Here is a 22754-nt window from a genome sequence, read left to right on the forward strand (position 1 = left end):
GCAGCATGGGACAACAGGATGTGGAAAACGTATTTGGAGTCAGTGTAAAGCGTGAGGGATTTACCTTGGGCTAAAATACAGGCTCTTGTAACTGCTATAAGCTCAGCCTGTTGGTTGGTAGTGCCTGGGGGTAGGGGTTTGGCTTCTATGATTTCAGTGAGAGAGGTTACGGCATATCCTGCATAATGGGCAGAGTCCTGTCTGAAAGAACCACCATCAGTAAACCAAATGTAATCGGGATGAGAGAGAGGTCCTTCTGAAATAGAGGAGTGACAGGGCAGGAAGTTTTCTAGGGCCTCCAGGCAATCATGGGAAGGGGTGCCTATACCTGAAGGACAAGGTATGGGAAGTAAAGTGGCAGGATTTAAGGGGGGGCACGGAAGAAAGGTGATGTCAGGGTTTTTGAGGAAGGAGGTGAGAAGGGACAAAACCCTGGACGGAGGGAGGGACTGAAGTCCCATGTATCTCAGGAGATCCTTTAAGTGGTGGGGGGAAAGGATAGTTAATGGTACCCCGAAAGTTAATTTGTATGCCTCCTTTTGTAAGAGCTGTCCGGCGGCTAGGGCCCTTATGCAGGGTGCCCATCCATGGACGGTGGGATCTAACTGCTTAGAAAGGTATGCTACGGGAGCAAAGGTGGGTCCATAATTTTGTCCCAACACCCCGAGTGCCTGTACGCCCTTCTCATGGACGTACAAGAAGAAAGGTTTAGAGAGATCAGGGAGATGAAGTGCCAGCACCTGTACAAGGGTCTGTTGCAATTTTAAAAAGGGATGGCAGGGGGAGGAGAGTAGGGGTTCATCAGGGGGACCCTTAGTTAGGTTATACAGAGGTCTGGCCCGGAGGGAATAATTTGGGACCCAGGCTCTGAAGTATCCAGCGAATCCCAAAAATGACAATATTTCAGCCTTTGTTTGGGGAATGGGAAGGTCCATGAGAAATTGTTTTCTGTTTAGCGTAATTGACTTTTTCCCTGGGGAAAGGAGAAAGCCGAGGTAGGTTACCGTTGACTGGGAAATTTGGGCTTTATGTGGGGAGACCCGATATCCTTTATTAGCTCAGTGATTTAACAGGTGAGCAGCATCTGTTTGAGATTGCTCCCACGAGGGGCTGCACCAGAGAAGGCCATCTACATACTGAAGAAGCATGGAATCGGGGTGGTTGGCTTAAAAATCAGTGAGATCCTGGGCTAAGACCTGGCCAGAGATGTGAGGACTGTCCCGAAATCCCTGTGGGAGAACAGTCCAGGTAAATTGTCAGGAGTGTCGGGTGTGAGGATCAGTCCAAGTGAAAGCAAAAATATCTTGAGAGCTTGGCTCTAGAAGTATAGAGAAGAAAGCATCCTTTAAATCCAAAACCGAAAAATGGGTTGTGGTGGCTGGGATGTTAGAAAGGAGGGTATAGACATTGGGCACTAAGGGATGGATACGGATGACTGAGGAGCTAATGAGGCGCAAATCCTGCACCATGCGATAGGTCCCGTTAGGTTTTTTTATAGCTAGTACAGGGGTGTTGAAAGGTGAGTGAGTGGGCCGGAGATGGCCCTTTTTTTGTAAATCCTGAATGATGGGGCAAAGGCCAAGAAGGGCTTTGGTGGTCAGGGGATACTGGGCCTGGCATATAAACTTAGTGGGGTCCTTAAGCCTAATGTGTATTGGAGAACACTTTGCAGTGGAGGGACTTGACGTGTCCCAGACAACTGTGTTGACAGGCTCAGTTAATGTTGGAAAAGGAGGCCGTGAGTCCGAGTCGTCGGCCAGGAGTGCTATAAAAAACTGTGTGGTAGGGAGGCATGGGAGGTGATGCTGATTGTAACCCTGAGAAGGGAGAGAATATCTCTTCCCAGTAGAGGGATGGGACATTGGGGCATGACAAGGAAGGAGTGTGAGAAGGGTGTGGAAACATCTTGCATGGTGCATGTTAATAGGGGGGTTTTACGAGGGAAAATCTGTTTACCTCCTACCCTGACAATAGGAGAGGTGGAAGGTGTAGTTGGGCCCCAGAACTCCCTCAGGACCGAAAAAGTGGCTCCAGTGTCTAAGAGGAAGGAAATGGGGCACCCATCCACCACAAGCCGCACCCTGGGTTCCTGTGTCGTGATGGTCATGGTCGGGAACAGAGACCCAGGGCCCCGTCAATCTTCTCCTGCTAGTCCCAACAGGTCTGGCTTAGATTGTGGGGTGATTGGCCCCTCTCCCCTTCAGGTGGCAGGGCAATCAGATCCCCAATGGCCCCTTTTGTGGCATTTGGGACAGGGAGTGGTTGGAGGCCGAGGAGAGGGGCAGGCTTTTGCCCAATGTCCCTCTTTTCCACATTTAGAGCAGGTTTCAGGGGGCGGCTTATGGGTTTGTGGGCGCCTGGGTTGCGGCTGTCCTTGGATTATTTGTGCAAGCATCTGAAAATTTGCCTGATCAGTTCTCTGCTTGCGGCGTTCCTTTTCCTGCTCTCTATTATGAAAAACCTTAAAAGCCACCATAAGAATTTCAGTCTGAGGAGTAGCGGGCCCCTGCTCTAGCTTTCTTAATTTAGCCCTAATGTCGGGGTAGCTCTGGGCTAGGAAATAGGTCATTAAAACATGACAACCATCTGGGGTTTCTGGCTCTAGATTGGTATATTGTTGAAGGGCCTTGGTTAACCTGTCTAAAAATTCGGAAGGGGTTTCTTCCCTTTTTTGTATTACTTCCTGCACCTTTTGGAAATTTACAACTTTTCGAGCAGCCCATTTGAGGCCAGCTACAAGGCAGGAAGCAAAAACTTCACGGGAATTTATGCCAGTAGGGGTGTTATAATCCCATTGGGGATCCTGTTCTGGAACTGCATGGGGACCTGTAGGGTGGTTAGGATTAGTCCTGTGTGTTTCGTCTGCATGGGCTCGGGCCAATTCCCATACATGCCTTCGCTCCTCAGGAAGGAGAGTGTTAGCTATCAACATGTATATGTCATGGTGTGTGAGACTGTAAGCCTGCAGGATCCACTGAAACTCCCTAACATAGGTGGTGGGGTCAGGGGTAAAGGAGCCCAGTTTCTTCTCTAATTGTGTGAGATCAGAGATGGAAAAAGGTACATGAACTTTGATTACCCCTTCTGGGCCAGCCACCTCTTGAAGCGGTGCAATAGTGGGAGGGACCGGAGGGAGCCCCTGTTATCTAGTCCATGGAGGACTAAAAGGTTTTGGGGGAGGAGGGGAAACGGGGGGCAGCTGTGGAATTGGAGTGGAAGAGGAAGCTGAAATGGAAGATGGCAGAGAGGAAACTGAGGCAGAGGGGGAAGTGGGAGCAGAGGGAGGCGGGCAATATGTGGGTGGTTCATCCGCAGGATCGAAAGTAGGAGGGTCAAGAAGGGGTGGAGACTTACAGGCCAGGAGGACTTGGGAGGGAGAGCATGAAGAACAAAGATGGGGATTTTGTCTGAGGAGGCAAAAGGCCTCCACATAGGGGATCTCCTTCCACTTTTTGAGGTGCTGGCAGTAGTTAAAAAGGTCGCGAAGGAGGTCTGGGTCTAGGGATCCCTCAAAAGGCCAATGGTTTTGGTTGTCCAGGGGGTACTCGGGCCAATCTTGAGTGCAAAATCTGATCAAGAAATTTGGCTTAATATCTGGCGTAAGGGAGAGTACAGTAAGGTTTCTGAGTAAGCATTTGAGGGGCAAGGTTTCCAGAAGGGATGAGGAGGCTCCCATTGTGAACTGGACAGAGATAAGGAAATCAAGAGGTAGAGAAAAAGAAAATGAGGAAATGAATCCCCGGGCCGGAAGTGGGTCAGCAAAATCCAGGAGGCATCCCCCGAGGAGTTTGTGAGCCACCGAGGTTCTATAGGAACCGGATTAGGAGGAGAGTGAGGGTCGTCACCCACACTTCAAGCTCCCAGGAGGCACAGTGCCAGAGGCCACAAGGAACCTAGTACTAGGATTTTTGGAACCCATTTTAGTGTCTAGAGAGAGAGAGAGAAGCAGAAAGGAGCCTCCACCCTGAACCCTCATGCTCAAAGGCTCCTGGACAGAAGGGAGTGGATAGCCGGAGGGTCCATCACAACCATAAAGGTCTTAATGGGGTGTAACTTTACACCTCTTAAGGGCGTCAGAGTCTAGTTGGTTGATAACTGCTCCGCTGTAGCCCAGAGGAGGGTGGCAGCCCTATAAGGGAGACTTACCCAAGGGTGGAAGCGGTGGTGAGTGTGAAGAGCCAGCACCTGAAAAGGTGGACGAGGGCAAGCCACCTTGGTTGAGATGGAGATGGGGTCCACAGTGGACAATCCTGTCCCGGGTTTCGGCACCAATGAAAGGAATAAAATTTAGCACCAGTTAAAGGATGAGACACAAACGCAAGGCAGCTCACCGTAGAAGGTTTTTTATTCAGTGGGCACATCTGCTTTTATAGGGTTAGAAGAGAGCCGATAGGTTTGCTGAGGACACGGGGCATTCAGGGATTGGATGGATTGCATTGCTAAGGGGCCAGGAGCAGGGAGCCTGTGCTGACTGGCGTATGATTCGAACTGGCAGGAAGGTATTGTGGCGCCGGCGGGAAGGAGAAGGCGGAAGAGAAGGGTAGCCAGCGCCATGATGGGATGCAGCCAAAAGGGTTCTCATACGACCTAATAAAAATAAGATGAAATACATGTAGTGGGAAAGGGCTTCTTTGTTTGCATCTAACAAACACGAAGGTGATGTCTTTTGCATCTAGGTTCTCATGGTGGCACTTTGTCTCCTATATCCTCTCTCAAAAACGAGGACCTAGAAAACCTCAACTTGGAACACTTACATTTCACATCTGAAACTATGTAAGTACTTAACCCTATCACCTTTTAATGGCTTCTTCCTTTCCCTGGCTAAGAGCACAATCACAGGATATCCAGACTCAAATCTTGACTCTACTTACTAGTTGTATGACATATGCAGGTAACTTAACCAATCTGAGCCTCGGTTTCCTCACATGTAAAATGGAGATAATTGTAGAACTTGCCACATAGAGTTCTTATATTATTTGAGTTTATATATAAAAAGTACTTGCATTAAGCAGTGCTTGACACCTGTAGTTGTGTTACATGTGTTAGCAGTTATTATTATTATAAACACTTAATAGATGTTAATTGTTATTTCAGAGGACTTGTTTTTCCACTATTGCCTGTAACAGTAAATGGCTGACGATACTAAAAAAATAAGTGGTCATTAGGGGACTAGGTAGCAAATCTAAGGACATCTGTCTCACCAGTCCTACCTCTTTAGAATCTTCCCAGTGGTCAAGTTCTGCCCCATTTACTCATTTTGAGTTCCATTAAGATCAGTTTGGACATCAGTTAGAGAAACTCCAATTTCTGCACTGTGGTGGAGGAAGGCAAATCGTATGTGAGAGATGTAGGGACAGTTTAGTAATGAATAAAAAAGTTATCTATGATTAAATAGCTAAATTTTACCCATTTTCAGTTTCTCAAAAGAAAGACACAGCTAGCAATCATTTACATTTTCTTAAATAATTTATCTAAGAAAACAATTCTTATTCCTATCTCCAACTTCCACTCCCCTCCCCTTTACCGTGGGTTTAAGTTTATATCTGAGTTCTCATGTGAGACCTAATGTGTCTCTTTTTTGCAGTGGGGGGGGGGTGTCTGACTAGTACAGGGATTCAAACTCAAGACCTTGGTGTTACAAGTCTGTGCTCTAACCAACTGACCTAACCGGTCAGCCCTCCCTAATGAGTTTTAATCAATAGTGAGCTCTTGGGGGTGGGGGGCAGATTTGTTCCTGGTGTAAACTCTCTCACTGTGGCCTATTTCAAGCTACTGATATAATGCCATTGAATGCAGAGTTGAAAAGAGATATGCATAATCAGTTTACATGAGCTGGTACAAACTGGCTCTAGCACACCACTGGTTTTGATGTTGACACCTTAGATGGATGCAGGAGACTCAAAAGACTGCTTGGCGTTTTTTTGTGTGTGTATATATCTATCTTCTTTTATCAGTCTTTCCCCCTAGATGTGTGATCACTTTGCCTTTTGCTATGAAAGTACTATGAAGGAATCAGACATCACTGAGAGCAGTAGCATACTTAATTCTCATAACATATTTCATATCTGGGATACTCAGAAGTTCTTTATAGGAATAAGCTAGTGATTGTATTTTCCGTTATTATAAGTGGAGAAAATATGGGCCACTCATATCTGAGCCGCCAAAGATAACTAAGATCATGAATTTTGCTGCTTTATTATGAGTGCCAATCCCACTGAAGATTTTCAACTGGCTGGGAACCTTATCTTACAACTAATAAGCTTGTTGTTAACACAGCAGGACATCTACATGTGCCTCTCAAGAACATTATGGTTGGTGCCCAGGGTGGAGGAGCCTTCCTTCAGTGGTTTTCCATCATGCAGATGAAGTCTGCAGCCCAATGATAGCGGCCCTCTTTCCTGCACCAATATCTGTCCTCTTCTTTGGCTAATTTCAGTCGCTTCAAAGAAAAATGTGTAATGAACAACTACTTTGGAATTGGACTGGATGCTAAAATTTCTCTGGAGTTCAACACCAGAAGAGATGAACACCCAGGACAATACAAGTAAGCAAAAGAAACTCCTCTCCCTACATGCAAACACAACCACGATACACATATGTATTCCTACATTCCCTACATCTCAGACAAGAAACAGAAAGAAAGAGGTCCTTTGGAAGTAAAATGATTCAGTCCCAAGACTAGCCTAGTGGGACAGCTTGCCCCAGATCTTGGGCTGGTCTATGATGACTGCACTGGCATCCTGAATTTGGAGCTCCCTTCACAGTCTAAACCTGTGGATTGCTGTGTAAACACAGCTACCTGTGTTACTATTATTGAGAACAGATTTCATTGACTTGATTTAGCAAATGGCCTATCTTTATTCTGTCTGTGAGAGCTTAACCAGGTCCCAATAGGGTCTGTTTTGTTCTTGGTGTTCCTAACCTCGTTCCCTTGGACCCATTGATTTTACCCCATCCAGTTTTACCCCAAACCTGCTTGGCAAGTTTCTGGTACTGTTGTACTACAGACAAACACTAAGGCAGCCTCAGAATTCTTGTGGTAAATTGAAACTTTTTACTATAAGTAAAAGAAGCATGCCACCCCCACCCCGCCCCTGCTGCTGCCACTAAAACATCTTTCTCAGAGTAGGCCTGGGCTGAGTAATAAGTACTTTATCGGGTATGGGATTTGCAAATATTTCTGCCGGTCTTTTCATTCTCTTAGTGGTATCTTTTGAAATATAAATGTTTTGAATTTTTATGAAGTCCAATTGATCATTTTTTTTCATATCATTATTAAATTTTCATATTATTATGGACTACACTTTTGGTGCCATACCTGAGAAATCTTTGTCTAACCCAAGGTCTTAAAACATTTTCTCCTAAGTATTCTTCTAAAATTTGTATTGTTTTAGCTCTTACATTTAAATCTATGATCCACTTTGAGTTAATTCCTGTGTATGGTGTGAAGTAAGCGTCCACCATTTTTGCATGTGAATACTCAATTACACCAGCACCATTTTTTTAAAAAGCTACCCTTTCCCCAATGAATTGTATTAGCACCTTTGTTGAAAATCAATTGACCATAAATGTAAGGGTTTATTTCTAGACTCTCACTTCTGTTCAGTTGATCTATGTGGCTATCCTACACGAGTACGACACTGTCTTAATAACTGTAGCTTTATGGTAATTTTTTTAATTGGGGGATGAAAGTCCTTCAACTTTGTTCTTTTTCAGAATTGTTTTGGTTGTTCTAGGTGTTTTGCATTTCTATATAATCCTAATTTTTATAGATGAAAAACTAAAGTGCCCAGAGAACTTATGGTTTCAAACAGAATCCAAATAATTTTGTGCCAGCCTTCTTACATTTCAAAACTCATTCCTTGTGGTTACTCATTTCAAAGATGTGTCTACTTTAAAAGCTCATAGTAAACTATATCCAGTCTTTCTAGTGATTGTAAACTCCCCGCCTGTTTTTATCAGAGATCCTATGGTCACCAGGACCCTGTTCTTCCCACCTCCACTCCAAGTCTCCTGATATCCTTGACTGTCTCATATTTTCTCCACTGGCTCCTCCTCTGAAGTCTCTCTACTAATCTTAGCTCTGTTCTATGGCACCGAATTAAGTGTTTAATATATGGGTCTGGTGTTTGGAAAAGCCCTCTATTTTGCCAGAAAAGACACTGCTTCAAGGAAATTGCAGTCTAAGAGTCAGATGTTTCAAATGAAATTGGTTCCAAGCAGCTGAAATCTTGCGCTCTTGGAGTGGCACTGCCAGAGTAGCTGGTGTGTACCAGATAGCTATGCTCACAGCTTTTTATGAATATTGCTTTCTGAATACAGCCTGTTTCTTCCAAGTCTGAAACAATATTATCAGCAAGGAGAAGTGGGAAATTTGCCCATTGATAGGATGCCAAGGCTTTAAATGGACCCATGAACCCATTTTTGCAACTCTTTGCATGGGGATACAACTTACACTATTCTAGCAGCCCCTCTTGAGTCCTGTTACCACTCAGCATGGCTCTTCTCTGTAAGAAGGCACTTGGGAAATAAGATGGTTTCCCTTCCTATCTTTCCACATCCATTTGTCTTTGTATTATTCACCCTCTGACTATCTTCCTCTTCCCTTATTTCCCTTTAGTAGCCGCCTTAAGAACAAGATGTGGTATGGCCTTTTGGGAAGCAAAGAACTTCTGCAGCGCTCTTACAGGAAACTGGAAGAACGAGTGCAGCTGGAGGTTAGTGGAAAGGGGGGTGGTCCTTCCTAGGCATGGAGAAAGGAAATCTTATGGCCCTGGGAATCAACTTTCCCCTATATCCTTGGTTCCTCCTGAGCTTAACTCCATGATCCTCATACACAGTTCATGGAAGATATGAAGATAGATTTCCATTTTATGGATAAGAAAATGATAGCATGAAGAGACTTAGAGCCTTTCCCCATCTCTGTAAATGTCCCTTCACATTGGTACCTGAAGAGCCAGTCAACTAGAGCTACCCTTTTCTTTCAGTGTGATGGAGAAGTCATTTCCTTGCCAAACCTGCAAGGCATTGTAGTGCTCAACATTACCAGCTATGCTGGAGGTATCAACTTCTGGGGAAGCAACACGGCAACCACAGTAAGTATGAAATAAGGAAGAGGGAGAGGGAAAGGCATGGCCCCTCTAAGGTCTCTCAGGAAGGAGAGTTGGGCTAACATGAGTGGAAAGTGGACAATGGGGGAAGAAAATGTAGGCTAGGAACCTTTATTAGCAGCAGCTGTATGAACCGTTTTTAAGGCAATTACCATCCCGGAGTACAAGAGTCAACCAAAGACCTCGTAGATGTTGCCTGGGCTTTGAATTTTCCAATCGTCAGGCCTGACAAATCCTTGAAAGGTTACCTAAGCCATGCTCTTTTCTCCAAGGGGGGGTCTGTCAGTAAAATCCCCTGGGAAACTACCCATGACCCCTTTCTTCTGAGCTCAACCAAAAAGGCCTCAGCCAATAAGACTGGCCTTGGGGATTTATGATGCTGGATTGGACAAGGAGAGAACCAGCTAAGAGTTTTGATCTCAAAAGGGGCTAAGAGTTGCAATCTCAGTGCCCTTTTCCCAGATTGGTTTCCTGACCATCTTTTTCCCTTTTAATAATGCAGTTTTCCCTCTGCGTGCACTAGAAAAATTCTCACCAGGAGCCTTTAAAGCCCATCTGCTCATTATAGACAAGGTGTGGTTTCTCAAGGGTGGGAGATGTGACATAGTTCTTCTTCCTCAGGAATATGAGGCTCCTGCAATAGACGATGGGAAGCTGGAGGTAGTGGCAATCTTTGGTTCTGTGCAGATGGCAATGTCCCGTATCATCAACCTACATCATCATCGCATTGCCCAGGTAGGCACGGGCTGGGTAGGCACTATGAAAGAGCTGAGTTTTCTGGCTGCAACCCAGGATGTGCGGTAGTCCTAGGAATTAACTGGGTAAAAGAGTGCAAAGGTGGAGGAAGCAGGTTATCTGGTGGGCAGCAAGGTGCTAGCTGAGGTTGGAGACAGAGATTGCAGGGACCAAAGAAGCAAAAAGTTCATAGAAAATAGGTGTTTCTCCCTGAGATAATCTGATTCACATCCTTGCCAGTGCTGCTTCAGCTACACATTCAGGCCACGACTGTGAGATTATCAGGTTGATCTACAGCAGTTGCCTCATTTTCTCCCCCATTCTCCTTTCTCTTCTCTGGCAGTGCCGTGAGGTGATGATAACCATTGATGGTGAAGAAGGTATCCCAGTACAGGTGGATGGGGAGGCCTGGGTTCAGAAGCCAGGCCTTATCAAGATTAGGTACAAGAATGCTGCCCAGATGCTGATGAGAGATCGGGTAAGAGGGGAAAGGATCGTCTTGGGCTCCTACACTGCCTTATCCACAGCTATCGCTTGAGTACTGAATACTTTCAGTCAAACAGAATTCCTCAAAGAGATGTCTGCACACCCTTTGCATCAGAATTACCTGAGGTGCTGATTACAAATGCACATTCCTGGGTCCCACAGCAGACCCACTAAAAAGAATGGGGATGGGTAGTTCCCAGGAACCTGTATTTGTAAGCAAGCTCCTCAAGACATTCTGATATATACTGACATTTGTAAACCACTGTCCAAGAGTGAGACAAGGAGCTCCCTCCCATGGTTTTGGACAAGGTTATCCTCCTCTGTCCACTGCACAGAGAGCTAAAGGTCTCAGGCGGTTATGGAAAAAATCTGCTCTTAAAACAACAGATTCTGCTTTGAATGTGGTATTTAGGTTCCTCTAAGGTTCCCTAAAATGCTGGGTTCACAGATGTTGCCCACTTCACCTAAACCTTCTAAAGCTTAGAAAGGAGCCATTATTGATCAGATGTTCAGTGCTTGGAAGCTATCTTCCACTCTGACCTGAGAACAGTCCATAGAAACAGCAATAGAGAGGGGAGGGGAAGTCCAGTTTATAAACTGCCTGCTTTGTGCTGGGCACTTTACATATATTCTCTTATGTGGGTCCTTCCAACAATCCTATGAGCTGAATACACTTATTCCCGTTTTTCAAATGAGGAAAATGAGGACTAGAGAGGTTAAATAATTTGCTAAGGGTTACATAACTGGTAAAGGACAGAATCATGATTCAAAATTAAATTAGATATGTCTGGCTCTTAACAGCTTCACAACATATTGCCTAGATTTGGCAAAGAAGGGAGCATGAAAGGTGCTCCACTGTCTTATCAGTCATCATGATCTCATTTAGGAGCTTCTAGAAGGCAGACATCTGTCTGATTCAAGCCTAGTATCCCAAAACCCAGAATACTGGCAACAACAAAAACTAAAAGTGCCTAGTACAGAAGAGACATTGAATAAAATAATAGATAGATGTGTAGATGGGTATATAGGGGAATGGATGGGGGGCCCTCTTTCTCCTTTACCCACTATACCCACACATTACCCACAAATGTCAGACTCACAGACAGACTGTCTGGTGCCCTCTTAACTACAGCAATCATTAGGATCTGCCATTGTATTCATTTCCAGGGCTTTGAGAACTCAATGAAAATGTGGGAGTGCAAGCATACTGGAATTCAAGCTGTTCTTCAACCCCAGTTAGCCTCCCAGGAATCTCAAGATAGCCTCTCTGATGAGGAGTGTGTCCAGATGCAGCACTTAGCTCAGCTAGCAGAAAACCTCATTAGCAGGTAGGTGGACTGGCCTAGATACAGGGATGGGAATCCCAAGAAGGGATAGGACGAAGAAGCTAATTTGTGTCTGTTGGTCACTGGGGAGCCTGGCCTCAGACAGGAGTCTCACCTAGAGCTCTGAAGATTGACTGGGACCTTGACAATGCAGGCAGGAAAAATTTTTGTGCTCAGCAGTAAGCCAGCTTGGACATCTCTGATTAGGCCCAGAGATGAATTTTGATCTCCTTTTGCTGCCCCAGATCCAACAGGACTGAGAATGTCTATCCTTGCCCTTAAATATCAGGAGGGCCTGGGAGTTCCCAGAGTCACCTGCCCTCCTCTATTCTAGACTCCCACCCTCCCCAGCTTCCCAGTATCTAACTTCAGGTGAGACAAGGATGGTCAAAGGTAAATATCTAGAGAAGAATAGAAACATTTTCTGGCACAGGTAACTACCTAGAAACGAACAGAAATAACATGAGGGAGTAAAGAGTCCAAGTTGGGCACCCAGGGCTTTCATTTCTACCTCTATCTCAACCCTCCCCAGTACCCCAGGCCAGAAGTCCTTCAGAATTCCTGACTCATATGTCTTTCCTTGCTTTATTACAGACTTAATGACCTGAGCAAGGTCCACCAGCATGTGTCTGTCCTCATGGATTCTGTGAATGCCAGTGCTAACATCCTGAATGATATATTTTATGGCCAAGATAATAGCAATGAGGCACGCACAGCTTCCTGTACTCCCATTGAGGTAAGAGGGGAAGGGGTGGATGAAGGAAAGGAGTGAAACCAGATAGAAAAGGGGCTGAAAGGGAAGGAAGTTGAGCCAGAGGATGGCTGGAGAAACTGGGTAAATGATATGTCAGGAAATTGATGGATAGAGTGGATGCGAAGGTAGGCATTCCTTGACTTGTTACAGGTCCAGGGTGACTACTGGGGGATTCTCAGCAGATTTCATCAGCCTGAGAGCTAGCCCACTTCCCTGATAGCCATCCACCACACCAGCCTCGGGGGAGAAATGGCCAATGAATGGAGAGAAACTTGGCCTTGGCCCTTCCTCATCCCAGGTGAATCCCTGTATAATCTGATAAGGTGACACCTGTTATGGAGCTCCAGGGTGCCTTGTTTCCCTCTTGAGGGAACGGTCCAGATCAGGACACTTAATATTTAATGTGCCATCCCATGGCTTTACTCAGGGCCAGAAGATTTAAGTGATGCTTTAAAAAGTAACTTTAGTGCTAGGTGAAACATACAATAGTGTCAGGGCCTGCTAAAATGTGAAATTTATTTTAAGCCAGATCTTAGTTGGAGAAGGCCTGGGGCTCAAGGCCTGGAGTTTCAAAAAGAGAGATGGTTGGGCCTAACTCCACTTGTCATGAGAAAGGTGGTTTTAGACTAAGGACAATAAATGGCCTCAAATTTACTCTCTGGTTTGCATATTTCCTATCTTCCTATGCCCACTGCACCTAATCAATAATGCCAAAAGCCAAGTTGTGCTGTACCACTTTGTGGGACACACCAATACAGCTGTACCAGTAGTTGACAGCTGGCATCAGTTTTGATTGGTTGGTGCCCATGCCGTACTAATTGTGCTATATTTTGAATATTACTTTTTCGTCTATAGCCACGTCCTACTGGCCTGCTCTTATCTTCCCACGGAGAAGCCAGCTGCATGCTTACTAACCAACAACTCCTCTATCTTTGTCCTTTCCCTTCCTTTCTTTTCCTTCCTTCTCCTCTCAGACTCTAAGCAGAGATGATGCAGTAGATGTTACATTTAGTCTTAAGGGGCTCTACGATGACACCAAAGCTTTCCTGGATGAAAACTTGGTGAGTGCAGGGGGTTGGAGCATGGGAGGGCAAAGTATTCCATCTGAAGATAGTCACAGTCTTTGCTTGGTTCTAGGGCACTGGAAACATGTGGGAGCATTTTGGCTAAGTGCTTGCCTGGCAGTTCCTGCTGTGTCACTCAAGATTGTCATTGACTATGTTACTTCATAGGTTATGCTAATCCACAGAGAGAAAGAAAGTCTCTCTCTCTCTCCTTTGGCAAATGTTTCCTGAGTCCAGACCAGGCCGATCAAAATTAGGGTGTTCTCATCCTACCTGATACAGCTGCAGTAGAAAGGGTGAGCTCTTTTTAGCTGCTCTGTATCTCTCAAGTTTCTACATACCTCTTTCACAATGTGGGAAGGCACTGTGGAAGAATGGGAAAATTTGTGGGCTCTGGGCTCAAATCCCAAATCTGCCACTTACTACCTTTAATAGTTTCCTAAGGCTGCCATAACTAAGTACCAACATTTAGGTGACTTAAAACAGAAATTTATTGTCTCACAGTTCTGGAAGCTAGAAGTCCAAAATCAACGTGTCAGCAGGGCTATTCTCCTTCTGAAACCTGTACAGGAATACTTTCTTGTCTCTTCCTAGCTTCGGATGGTTTGCTGGCAATCTTTGGTGTTCCTTGGCTTGTAGATGTATCACTCCAATCCTCTATCTTCACATGATGTTCTCTCTGTGTCTGTCTGTCTTCACATGGCCATCTTCTTGTAAGGATACCAGTCATATTGAATTAGGGCCTACTCTATCCAGTGTGACCTCAAGTTAACAACTAATTACATCTGCAATGATCCTATTTCCAAATAAGGTCACATTCTGAGGTACTGGGGGTTAAGACTTCAACATATCTTTCTGGGGATGGGGACACAGTTCAACACATAACACTAGCTGTGTAAAGTAATTTCACCAATCTGGGTCTGTTTCCATATCTACAAGACAGGAATTGTAGTCCCTATTTCTCCAGGGTGTTGTGAGGATTAAACAAACTTGTACATTAAGTGCCTAGAAGAGCCTGGGACATAGTAGCAGCTTAATAGATAATAGCTTTTATTAGTCCTAGGGAGAATGGACTGAGGCTCTGTTTCTTGGCTACAAGATTAGTTGCATGTTTCTCAGAATGCAAAGTCCATGGGCATACTTGGACTGTGCTCTGATGAGGTAACTGATCATGACCACCCCACTTTGGAGTTGGCTGCCAAGGCCCTGAAGCAGGTGCTGTGCTTGCCTCTCATCTAATTAAAGTTTATTTGAAGAGGGGCTTCTGAGTTAATATTGCAAGAAGTGCGTCCATTCCCCTTTTCATTTGCACATTTAATTGGCATACTGCATAGGAGACAGAGTGGCTAAGGCAATCAAGCCAGGCTGATCCAACATCTGACACTCAAGCTAGAGTCTTAGATAAGAGTAACAGAAGTACCTTCTATATATAGGCAGAATTCAATGTCCTTGACAGTTTGGGCTGCAAGAAATATGAGAGTTTGTTCTGTTATTGCCACTCAAGCTTTCTTGAGGCTCGTGGCCTGAAAATTGGTTTGTGCCAGACAAGAACCCAACTTGAGTACATACAACACTTGAGAAGGATCCCACCACATAGAACCTGATGAGACACCCCCCAACCCACACACCTAAACACACACATACACACATCCAAATGAGGCCAGGGGCCAGGCAGCAGCTAACTAAAAATGAACATGTATCTCCAGAAAGGATGTCATAGAGGTGGGATGGAGATAAGGCTTGTTTTATTTGGGTGTTATCCCTCCCCTTGAAGAAGGAGGGCAGTAGGAGCTCAGTGTTAGCAAAGGCATATAGGTTTATAATGAGTCCCACTGAGTAACTCCCATTTCCCTTTTTTGGCACATATATGTCCTGTGTATCTGGGCTACTCTGTATTGTCCTAAGTCATCAGTTGTAAAGCAAAAGAGATTGTCAGCACCGACTCGTTTCTTCTTCATATCCCATCCTGACTGGCCATAACGTCCCACCCCATCCCCTGCCCATTCACCTGCCACACATTTGTGACAGCTAGCAAGGCTGTACCTATGACTGGAGCAGCAAGTGGCCCATGCACAGCAAAAAGCCACATAAGTGCCAGATTGAAAGTACAGCCCATGCTGGGGAGGTGAGGTGAGGCTGTAAGCATGACAGGGCTGAAAATATTACTGTGCATCTGTTCTCCCAGTTCACTACTTACTGGAACATGAACTATCTCACCTATGTTGCTGGTCTAGAACTTGGTCTTCTGAGTTAGAGATGGTCCCAAAAGAATCCATTTTAAGTCTCCCATGGACTGTACAGAGTTCATCCTGTGGGTGCTAGGTGTTACTAGACAGTACTTAAGCTTTTGTTTCCTAAACTTGAAGGACAAGCCATCTGGAAATCACTTCTTAATTACTAAGAGTTACTAGCTAGGAGCTAAAGCACAGCCTGAGGAGGCAGACTCTCTTTGCCAGGAAGGGAAAATTTGAGCCAGTCTCTCTTTAGCCCTATCTCTTTGCTTCAAAAAACAGCCTTTACATTACAGTAAGTGTGTAATAAAGACTCCTCCCAGCATTTGGCCACCCCACATATCCTTTCTGGGACAGTGTTGCATAGAGAGTAGGCTATAGAGTTAAATAGATCTGGATTCTGTCTAGCCAGCCGTGTGATCTTGAGCACTAAACTTCGAGTCTGTTATCTCACCTATGACATGAGAACAATAGTAAGGATATTGGGAAGATGGAATGAGATTATGTATGCACAGTGTCTGGCATGTAGTATGTGCTCAAAACTTGATAACTGTTATTTAGGGGGTCATTGCAATGTCTTCAGGGACTTGAGGTCAAGAGTCAGACTCTTGTCCTGGACCCTAAGCTGTAGGAGGTAAAACTTAGTGTTAACTGATACTGGTCAAAAGGCCTTTCTGCTTGCCAACTAAGAGCATGCTCAGCCCCAAGTAGAGCCCCACCATCTGGCTGTTTCCTGGATCTTCTTATTGAGAAAGAAGAGAGCTGTCTATAGCTGGACTCCCTATTGAGAAAGAAAAGAGCTGGCTACAAAGGAAATACAAGGTGGCACCTTGTAGTCTCTTGGCCACTAGCAAGGACTGGGAGTGGGGGAGAGGGCAAGAATCTCCAAAGGAAGAGTGCTAAGCATTGGACACTCACTCTTTTTCCTGTCTGTACCAGCTGAGAAATGCTGAGGATGAGGCCACACTACAAATCACCCTGGATGCCATGAATAAGGAGTTTGAAAAGCTATCTGAGATCAACTGGATGAATCCATTCCTTGTTCCAGAGGTGTGTAACCTGAAGATTGGGAAATAAAGGGGAAGAGGGATTCCTCCTTGGTGCCTTACCTTCCAGTGTGGGCCAGGACACTGATAACACAGTGACTGATGTAGCAGAGGGAGTCCAGTGTTGGCTTTCAGCTTTAACTTAATGGAGCTTCCTCCCCCCATGTCCTCATCAGAATTGGACAGGACAAGGCAGAAAACTTGTTGAAAAATTAGGTGACTGCAGGAAAATAACCAGAAAAGAGACGCACTCTGTAGCAAGAGATGATGGAGAAGGAATAAACAAGATTTTTTTTTCTCTGTTTTTCTGGCTGCATATTCCCCCTCCCTGCTCAGTACCTGCTGTCAGGACTGAACTGCGGCTGGTACAGACCTGTATCAGTTGTTTACAGCCACCATCTGTTCTGAATGGTTGATACCCAGGCCATACTGGCAGTTAAATCTTCCAAATATCACTTCTCCCTGATACTTCCTGTTATTCCGCCTCTGACAGGTTAGCAGGCTCTCTCAGTGCTTCCCCCTAGTAGGTATGTGGCTTAAAAGAAAATCAAGCATGACAGCAGTGGCTACTATATAGCTATAGGGATGCTGTCATTTTTTGACAACTCCGAGTGCTTTCCTAAGATTGAAAAGTAATCCCATTTCATAAACCAAATGACCCAAAGATGTCTACCTATCACTAGGTAAATTATTCCCTTTATGGTCTCATAGGTCTTGTCTTGAAAATTTCCCACCATAGAACCACTTATTTCAACCTGCTGGAATCCCTGGCCCCCCTACTCATTATACCTGCTTTCTGGCTCCATGGACCAGTTATATGCATGTGAGCAAGCAATGTGGTCATGTTTGGACGAGAACAACAATCAGGCTACCATTTCATAGAAAAAGCCATATACAAATTCAGATCTTAAACAAGTTACCAACTTCTTCATGTGCCTTTGCTGATAGCTCAAGCACTTCCCAAGGCCCTTTGTGGCCTACCGTTCTTTATCAGTAGCCCTCTAGGGTAGACAAACATACTGTTAGGCAGAGAAGGAAGCATATTCTTGTTGCACCCCCTTCCATTATTATCCAGTTTAGCTATTTCTCACCAAGCTCCTGTTGAAAGATGGGCTGGATATTGACAGAAATGAGTCAAACACAGTCCATGCTTCGAGGTCCCAATTTATACAAGGGAACTTCAAAAAGTTCATGGAAAAATAGAACTAAAAGATGATACAAATCTTTTCATGAACTTTTTGAAGTACTTTTGTGTGTGAGTCTACCTGGCCTGGGACATAATCTCTTTTCTAGGCCCCATTATTTCCATAGAGATGAAGAGTGAGGCTCTGAAGAAGGGCAAAGTGGACTGAAAGAAAGCCAGGAAGACGTTGCTCATTCACTTGACGCCAGACTTGCCCACCTTAAGGCCACAAAAGATTCTGATCCACTTTGGTGGGGAAAAGCAGAATGTGAGTCAATTATTCATTAAGCTTCCCAAGGCTTTGGCTGAGGAAAAGGTCCTGAGCTCTTCCTTGAGGTTGCTCCTGAAAGGCAATACTGAAGGCCATTGTATAAGGCCAGGAGCAGTACTAGAGGACAGAGAGTAAGCTGGAGTTAGAGCGGTAAGAGGAGGAGGACAGGTTTATACTCTTCTCCTAATGGAGGAGATTGGAGGTATAAGTAATCCTGAAAGGAAGATAATCCCAAAACTTCTTGGAATATGTTTGGCTTGATTTTCTGGCAACAAAGTTAGCCTCAGAATTATGCTTTACTGACACCAGTAGTAAAACAAGCGCAGTTTAGCAGGAGCGAGAGACTGGGATGCTGAACTGGAATTACAGAGCCTGCATGATCTGCACAGCAGAGAACTCATATTCATAATTAAGAACCAAGTTTACAGAACCCTCTTTGCATTCCAGACAGGGAAGCAGGTGGCCTGGGAGGCAGTCTTCCCTATAGGCAGGTATTTGGCCAAGGGGGTGAATTGGGGCTCACCAAACCGTATGTCTGAAGGAAGGGGTTTCACTGAGGTGCCATATGAGCTAACAGTGGCCTTAGCAATCTCACCTTTCCTATCCACAGCCACATTACCTCAAGTAAAATATTTAGCATCTCTGAGCATCTGCTTCCTCATTTCTTGTGGGTTTTTTTTATTATTATTATTTTATCATTACACAATGTAAACATTTTTTGTGGCTTTTACTGATTTCTCTCTACCCTCCCCCCCTTCCCACTCTGGTGGCCTCAGTTCCATTCTCTCCTTTTGAAAGTTCAAGGAATTGTTGTGATTGTTGTGTTTTTCTTTTTTTCTTTTTGTTTTTTCAGTTCTTACTTATGAGTGAGGACATGTGGCATTTCTTTTTCTGTACCTGGCTTATTTCACTTAAAATAATTTTCTCTAAGTTCATCCATGTTTCTGGAAATAGGAGAATTTCATTCTTTTTTATGGCAGAGTACTATTCCATTGTGTATATATACCACATTTTCCTTATCCAGTCATCTGTCAATGGACATTTAGGTTGGTTCCAATTCTTAGCTATTGTAAATAGAGCTGTAATAAACATGGGAGTGCAGGTATTCCTTTGACATGAAGATTTCCATTTCTTTGGGTATACACCCAGCAGCAAGATTGCTGGATCATATGGCAGTTCTATCTGTAGTTGTTTGAGGAACTTCCATACTGTTTTCCATAATGGTTGCACTAATTTACAGTCTCACCAACAGGGAAGAGGAGTTCCCCTTTCTCTACATCCCCACCAGCATTTGTTATTCTGTCTTTTTGATAATGGCCAATCTAACCAGCATGAGATGGTATCTCAGTGTGGTTTTGATTTGCATTTCCCTGACACTTAGTGATGTTGAGCACTTTTTCCCTCATTTCTAATACACGGATGATAATTGCCACCTTGCAAGGTTGTTTTGAGGCTTATATGAAAGCATTTATTAAAGTATCTAGCAAGGCACCTGTCACAGAATAGGCTCTTGGTAAAGATCAGTTGCTTTCCTAGGGTATGTGACCAGTGATTAGAGGTGTCTCTCATACCTAAATAGAGAACAGGTCTGCCTGCTTTCTGCAGCCATCCTTGTCTACCACCTTGCCAGGCCTCTAGGAATTATTTCTGAATGTTAGGCAACTAACATTTTGACCTTCCTTTTGCTGTGGTTTCCCAGGAAAAACCTTCAGATACTGACAGTAGAAGCCTCAGATTGAAAGTTAAGTTTCCCAAATTGGGAAGGAAGAAGCTAGAAGATGAAGACAAGCCTAAATCAGGCCATGGAATTCAGGGTTTTATTGGTAAGTCTCCTGCACATGTATAGCAGTCATGAAGACTTTCGGTAGCCTGGGTACCAAAGGGACCTGAAGCCCTCACTAGAAATATATACGGGCATGATGATGATAGAGGGGGAAGCCAGCTGGGAGCCAACCTTGGACAAGGTGTGAGTTAGAAAGTGATATGGACACTGGTAAGGGGAGAACCTGAGAAGTAGAAATGCTGTGCAGTCTTCTATGATATATACAACTGAAAAGAAAAATGTAAACATGCAGTTATTTTTCTGCTTAACTCATTCCTAAGGTTCAGGAATAGATTCCACGACCTATCTAAACACCTTTTTTCCACCTATCTGTTATAGTAGATCCCTGGAAATGCAAAGTTTCTATATGTTTTATTGTTTGAATTTTGGTTCCACCTCTTCCTTCTTCAGAATTGGTCCTAAGCATTATTGATATGTCAGTGGGACTCAAAAGGTTCTTACAGTTGTCAGTGGTGCTGATTCTGATGTCCATGGTTTCTCCTGTTTGGGGCCTAGACAACCTGGAAGCTTGAGAGTTATAGCAATAGTGGACATGGGGAAAAAAGGAAAGGTGGATAGCAATTTGGTTTGTTTTCGAGGAACTAGGATTTTGCACAAATGTCAAGAGAAAATTTCTTAGACCAAGCTGTATTCTCTCAGGAATGGTCCAACTGGTTTGATTCCCTGAGAATCTGTCAGTTAGGAGAACACGGTGTTTGGGAGTATTGCTGAAGACTCTGATGGGGTCAATAACATTTCTATAGATTATCATTTTCTGAGAATTCATCCCATTTGTGTTTGGTTCACATGGTGTCAGCTGGTTTCCTCTGATTGTTCAGAGATGGTTGGTACAACAGGAATAAACCAGTCTGTCTCCTAACAGACTCTTTGCTTTCTTTGAGGTTCACATATTTGGCAATGTACTATCCTCATTATTCCTATACTTGTTTTTTCTCTGAAGGCAATTTGTGGCATCGCAGAAATCGTGAAGATGAAGCAAAAGATGATGATCCTCCAACACCATCAAGATCTCAACTGTAGTCCTTGAAAGCTGGAAGGAGAACTCACCACATTTAGAATTATACTAAAAAATTCTTGAAACCTCAATACAGGCTAGATTAAATTATTTCGGAACAAACATGAGCACCACCAAGAAAGACCCTCCAATTCTTTAGTACATTTTTCCTGGACTCAATCTGGTCTCCTTAGAGGTTTACATTTTCTCATTGGCCAAAGATTCTTGTTCCAAGTTGTCTGGTTCAGTTCTCCTCTTTGTGCATCTTCAGCAACTACAGTATTTATTGGGATAAGCTCTTTATGAATGGCCTGGGATCTATAAAGTATTCAGCGGAGTTCACCTCTTCAGGGAGTTTGGGAATGATTTTCTCTGACTGGCAGAGAAACGATGCTAAGGAATGAATGAATAAAAGAAACACTTTCAGGAAGATGAAGAGAGGGGGCAGGACAGCCAGGCTTGGTTGTGTTTCTCCCCCAATCCCTGCCAACTGCAACTTGCAACTTCAGGAGATCCCTTCTTGTTGGCTCATTAAAATGAGAACTAGATCCTGGGGGCTTGTCCACTTGCCTGTTACAATGTCCATGTGAAACCTTTTCTTGTAGATGTGGTAACCACGCACTCACTCACTGGCATGCACTCTCTGCAAACCCTTGTGTTTTTCCATGTGTGCATGTATGTCTTTGCACATATCCAGGTGGTGCTCTGGTGGCTGGGTGAGCCCATTGGTTGGAACTCACCCTTCATGGCGACCATATAGGCTCTCCCCCTATTGCCTTGATTCTAGCCTGCATGACTCCATGGAGTGTTTGCCTGCATTCTTGCTGGATTTTTAAACTAAATGTTTGCCGCTGTGCTGCAGTATAGATTATGTATAGAAACATAAAGATATATATACACACACACACACACACACACACATATATTTTTAAGAACTGAAAATACAACTCAACCTCTAAGTGACCATATAATTTATTGTGCTAACCCAGGAATCCTTCCTCACCTGCCCATTACCCTACACATATATACTCCTCTACTAACTGCCCTAGTTCTTGGTGGAGCTTCTAATCTTTTGGTGCATTTTCAGTGTTTTAGAGGTGGCTGGTATCTACCTATAGCCCAGCTGACTCTGATGCCCCCTTAAAATTCTGAGCCAGGCCATGGAAAGGGGAACAAAAACACCAATGCCCTGGAGAAGGGAGCTAAGCTGGCATGCTGCCTTTTTTGTTCTATTTGTCCTGGACTCTACATCAGCAACTGCCCCAACCTGTGCTGTTCCTCTCCCCAGTAAAAAGACTATATGGAGCAACCAGGCCTTGAGCTCTGTGACTTAGATGCCTGAGCTAGGGACTGCCTGACAAGTCACAGCCTAGGCCCTTCCCCACAAGCTCCATCTTGGCCTGTATCTTCTGGACAGGCTGTTGGGTCAGTCCCCAAATCACCTTCAAATCTCCCATTTTGCCCCTTTCCCTTGAGTACAGGGGGGCATTCAGAGTGACCAGAAAGAACATGGGCCTGGGGAAACAAAGGCTAAAAGCCACTGCTTCCCCATGGTTCTTCCAAATTTCTCACAAAAACGAACTAGGCTTAAAGTGCTTCAAATTCTTCTTCTTTTTTTTTTTTTTTAATGCCTGTTACCACTCAGGCAAATCTAATCAAACCCCAGTGCCCAGAGAAATTCTCTCTGATCTGCCTTGAATCCCCAACCCAAC

General features: G+C 44.4%; 1 protein-coding gene across 1 annotated transcript in view; it reads left to right on the plus strand.

Moving 5' to 3' along the window:
• DGKK (diacylglycerol kinase kappa) overlaps positions 1–21068 on the plus strand; it is a 138475-nt gene extending 117407 nt beyond the window's left edge. The window contains exons 17-28 of the mRNA XM_063084423.1: positions 4677–4773; positions 6437–6544; positions 8621–8717; positions 8988–9095; positions 9732–9845; positions 10189–10323; positions 11499–11659; positions 12251–12392; positions 13385–13471; positions 16645–16755; positions 19905–20028; positions 20989–21068. Coding sequence (XP_062940493.1) covers positions 4677–4773; positions 6437–6544; positions 8621–8717; positions 8988–9095; positions 9732–9845; positions 10189–10323; positions 11499–11659; positions 12251–12392; positions 13385–13471; positions 16645–16755; positions 19905–20028; positions 20989–21068 — 1364 coding nt within the window. The remainder of the gene's footprint in view (positions 1–4676; positions 4774–6436; positions 6545–8620; positions 8718–8987; positions 9096–9731; positions 9846–10188; positions 10324–11498; positions 11660–12250; positions 12393–13384; positions 13472–16644; positions 16756–19904; positions 20029–20988) is intronic.
• Positions 21069–22754: the final 1686 nt, after the last annotated feature.

The sequence above is a fragment of the Cynocephalus volans genome, chromosome X, assembly GCF_027409185.1.
Source record: "Cynocephalus volans isolate mCynVol1 chromosome X, mCynVol1.pri, whole genome shotgun sequence".
NCBI classification, from domain to species: Eukaryota; Metazoa; Chordata; class Mammalia; order Dermoptera; family Cynocephalidae; genus Cynocephalus; species Cynocephalus volans.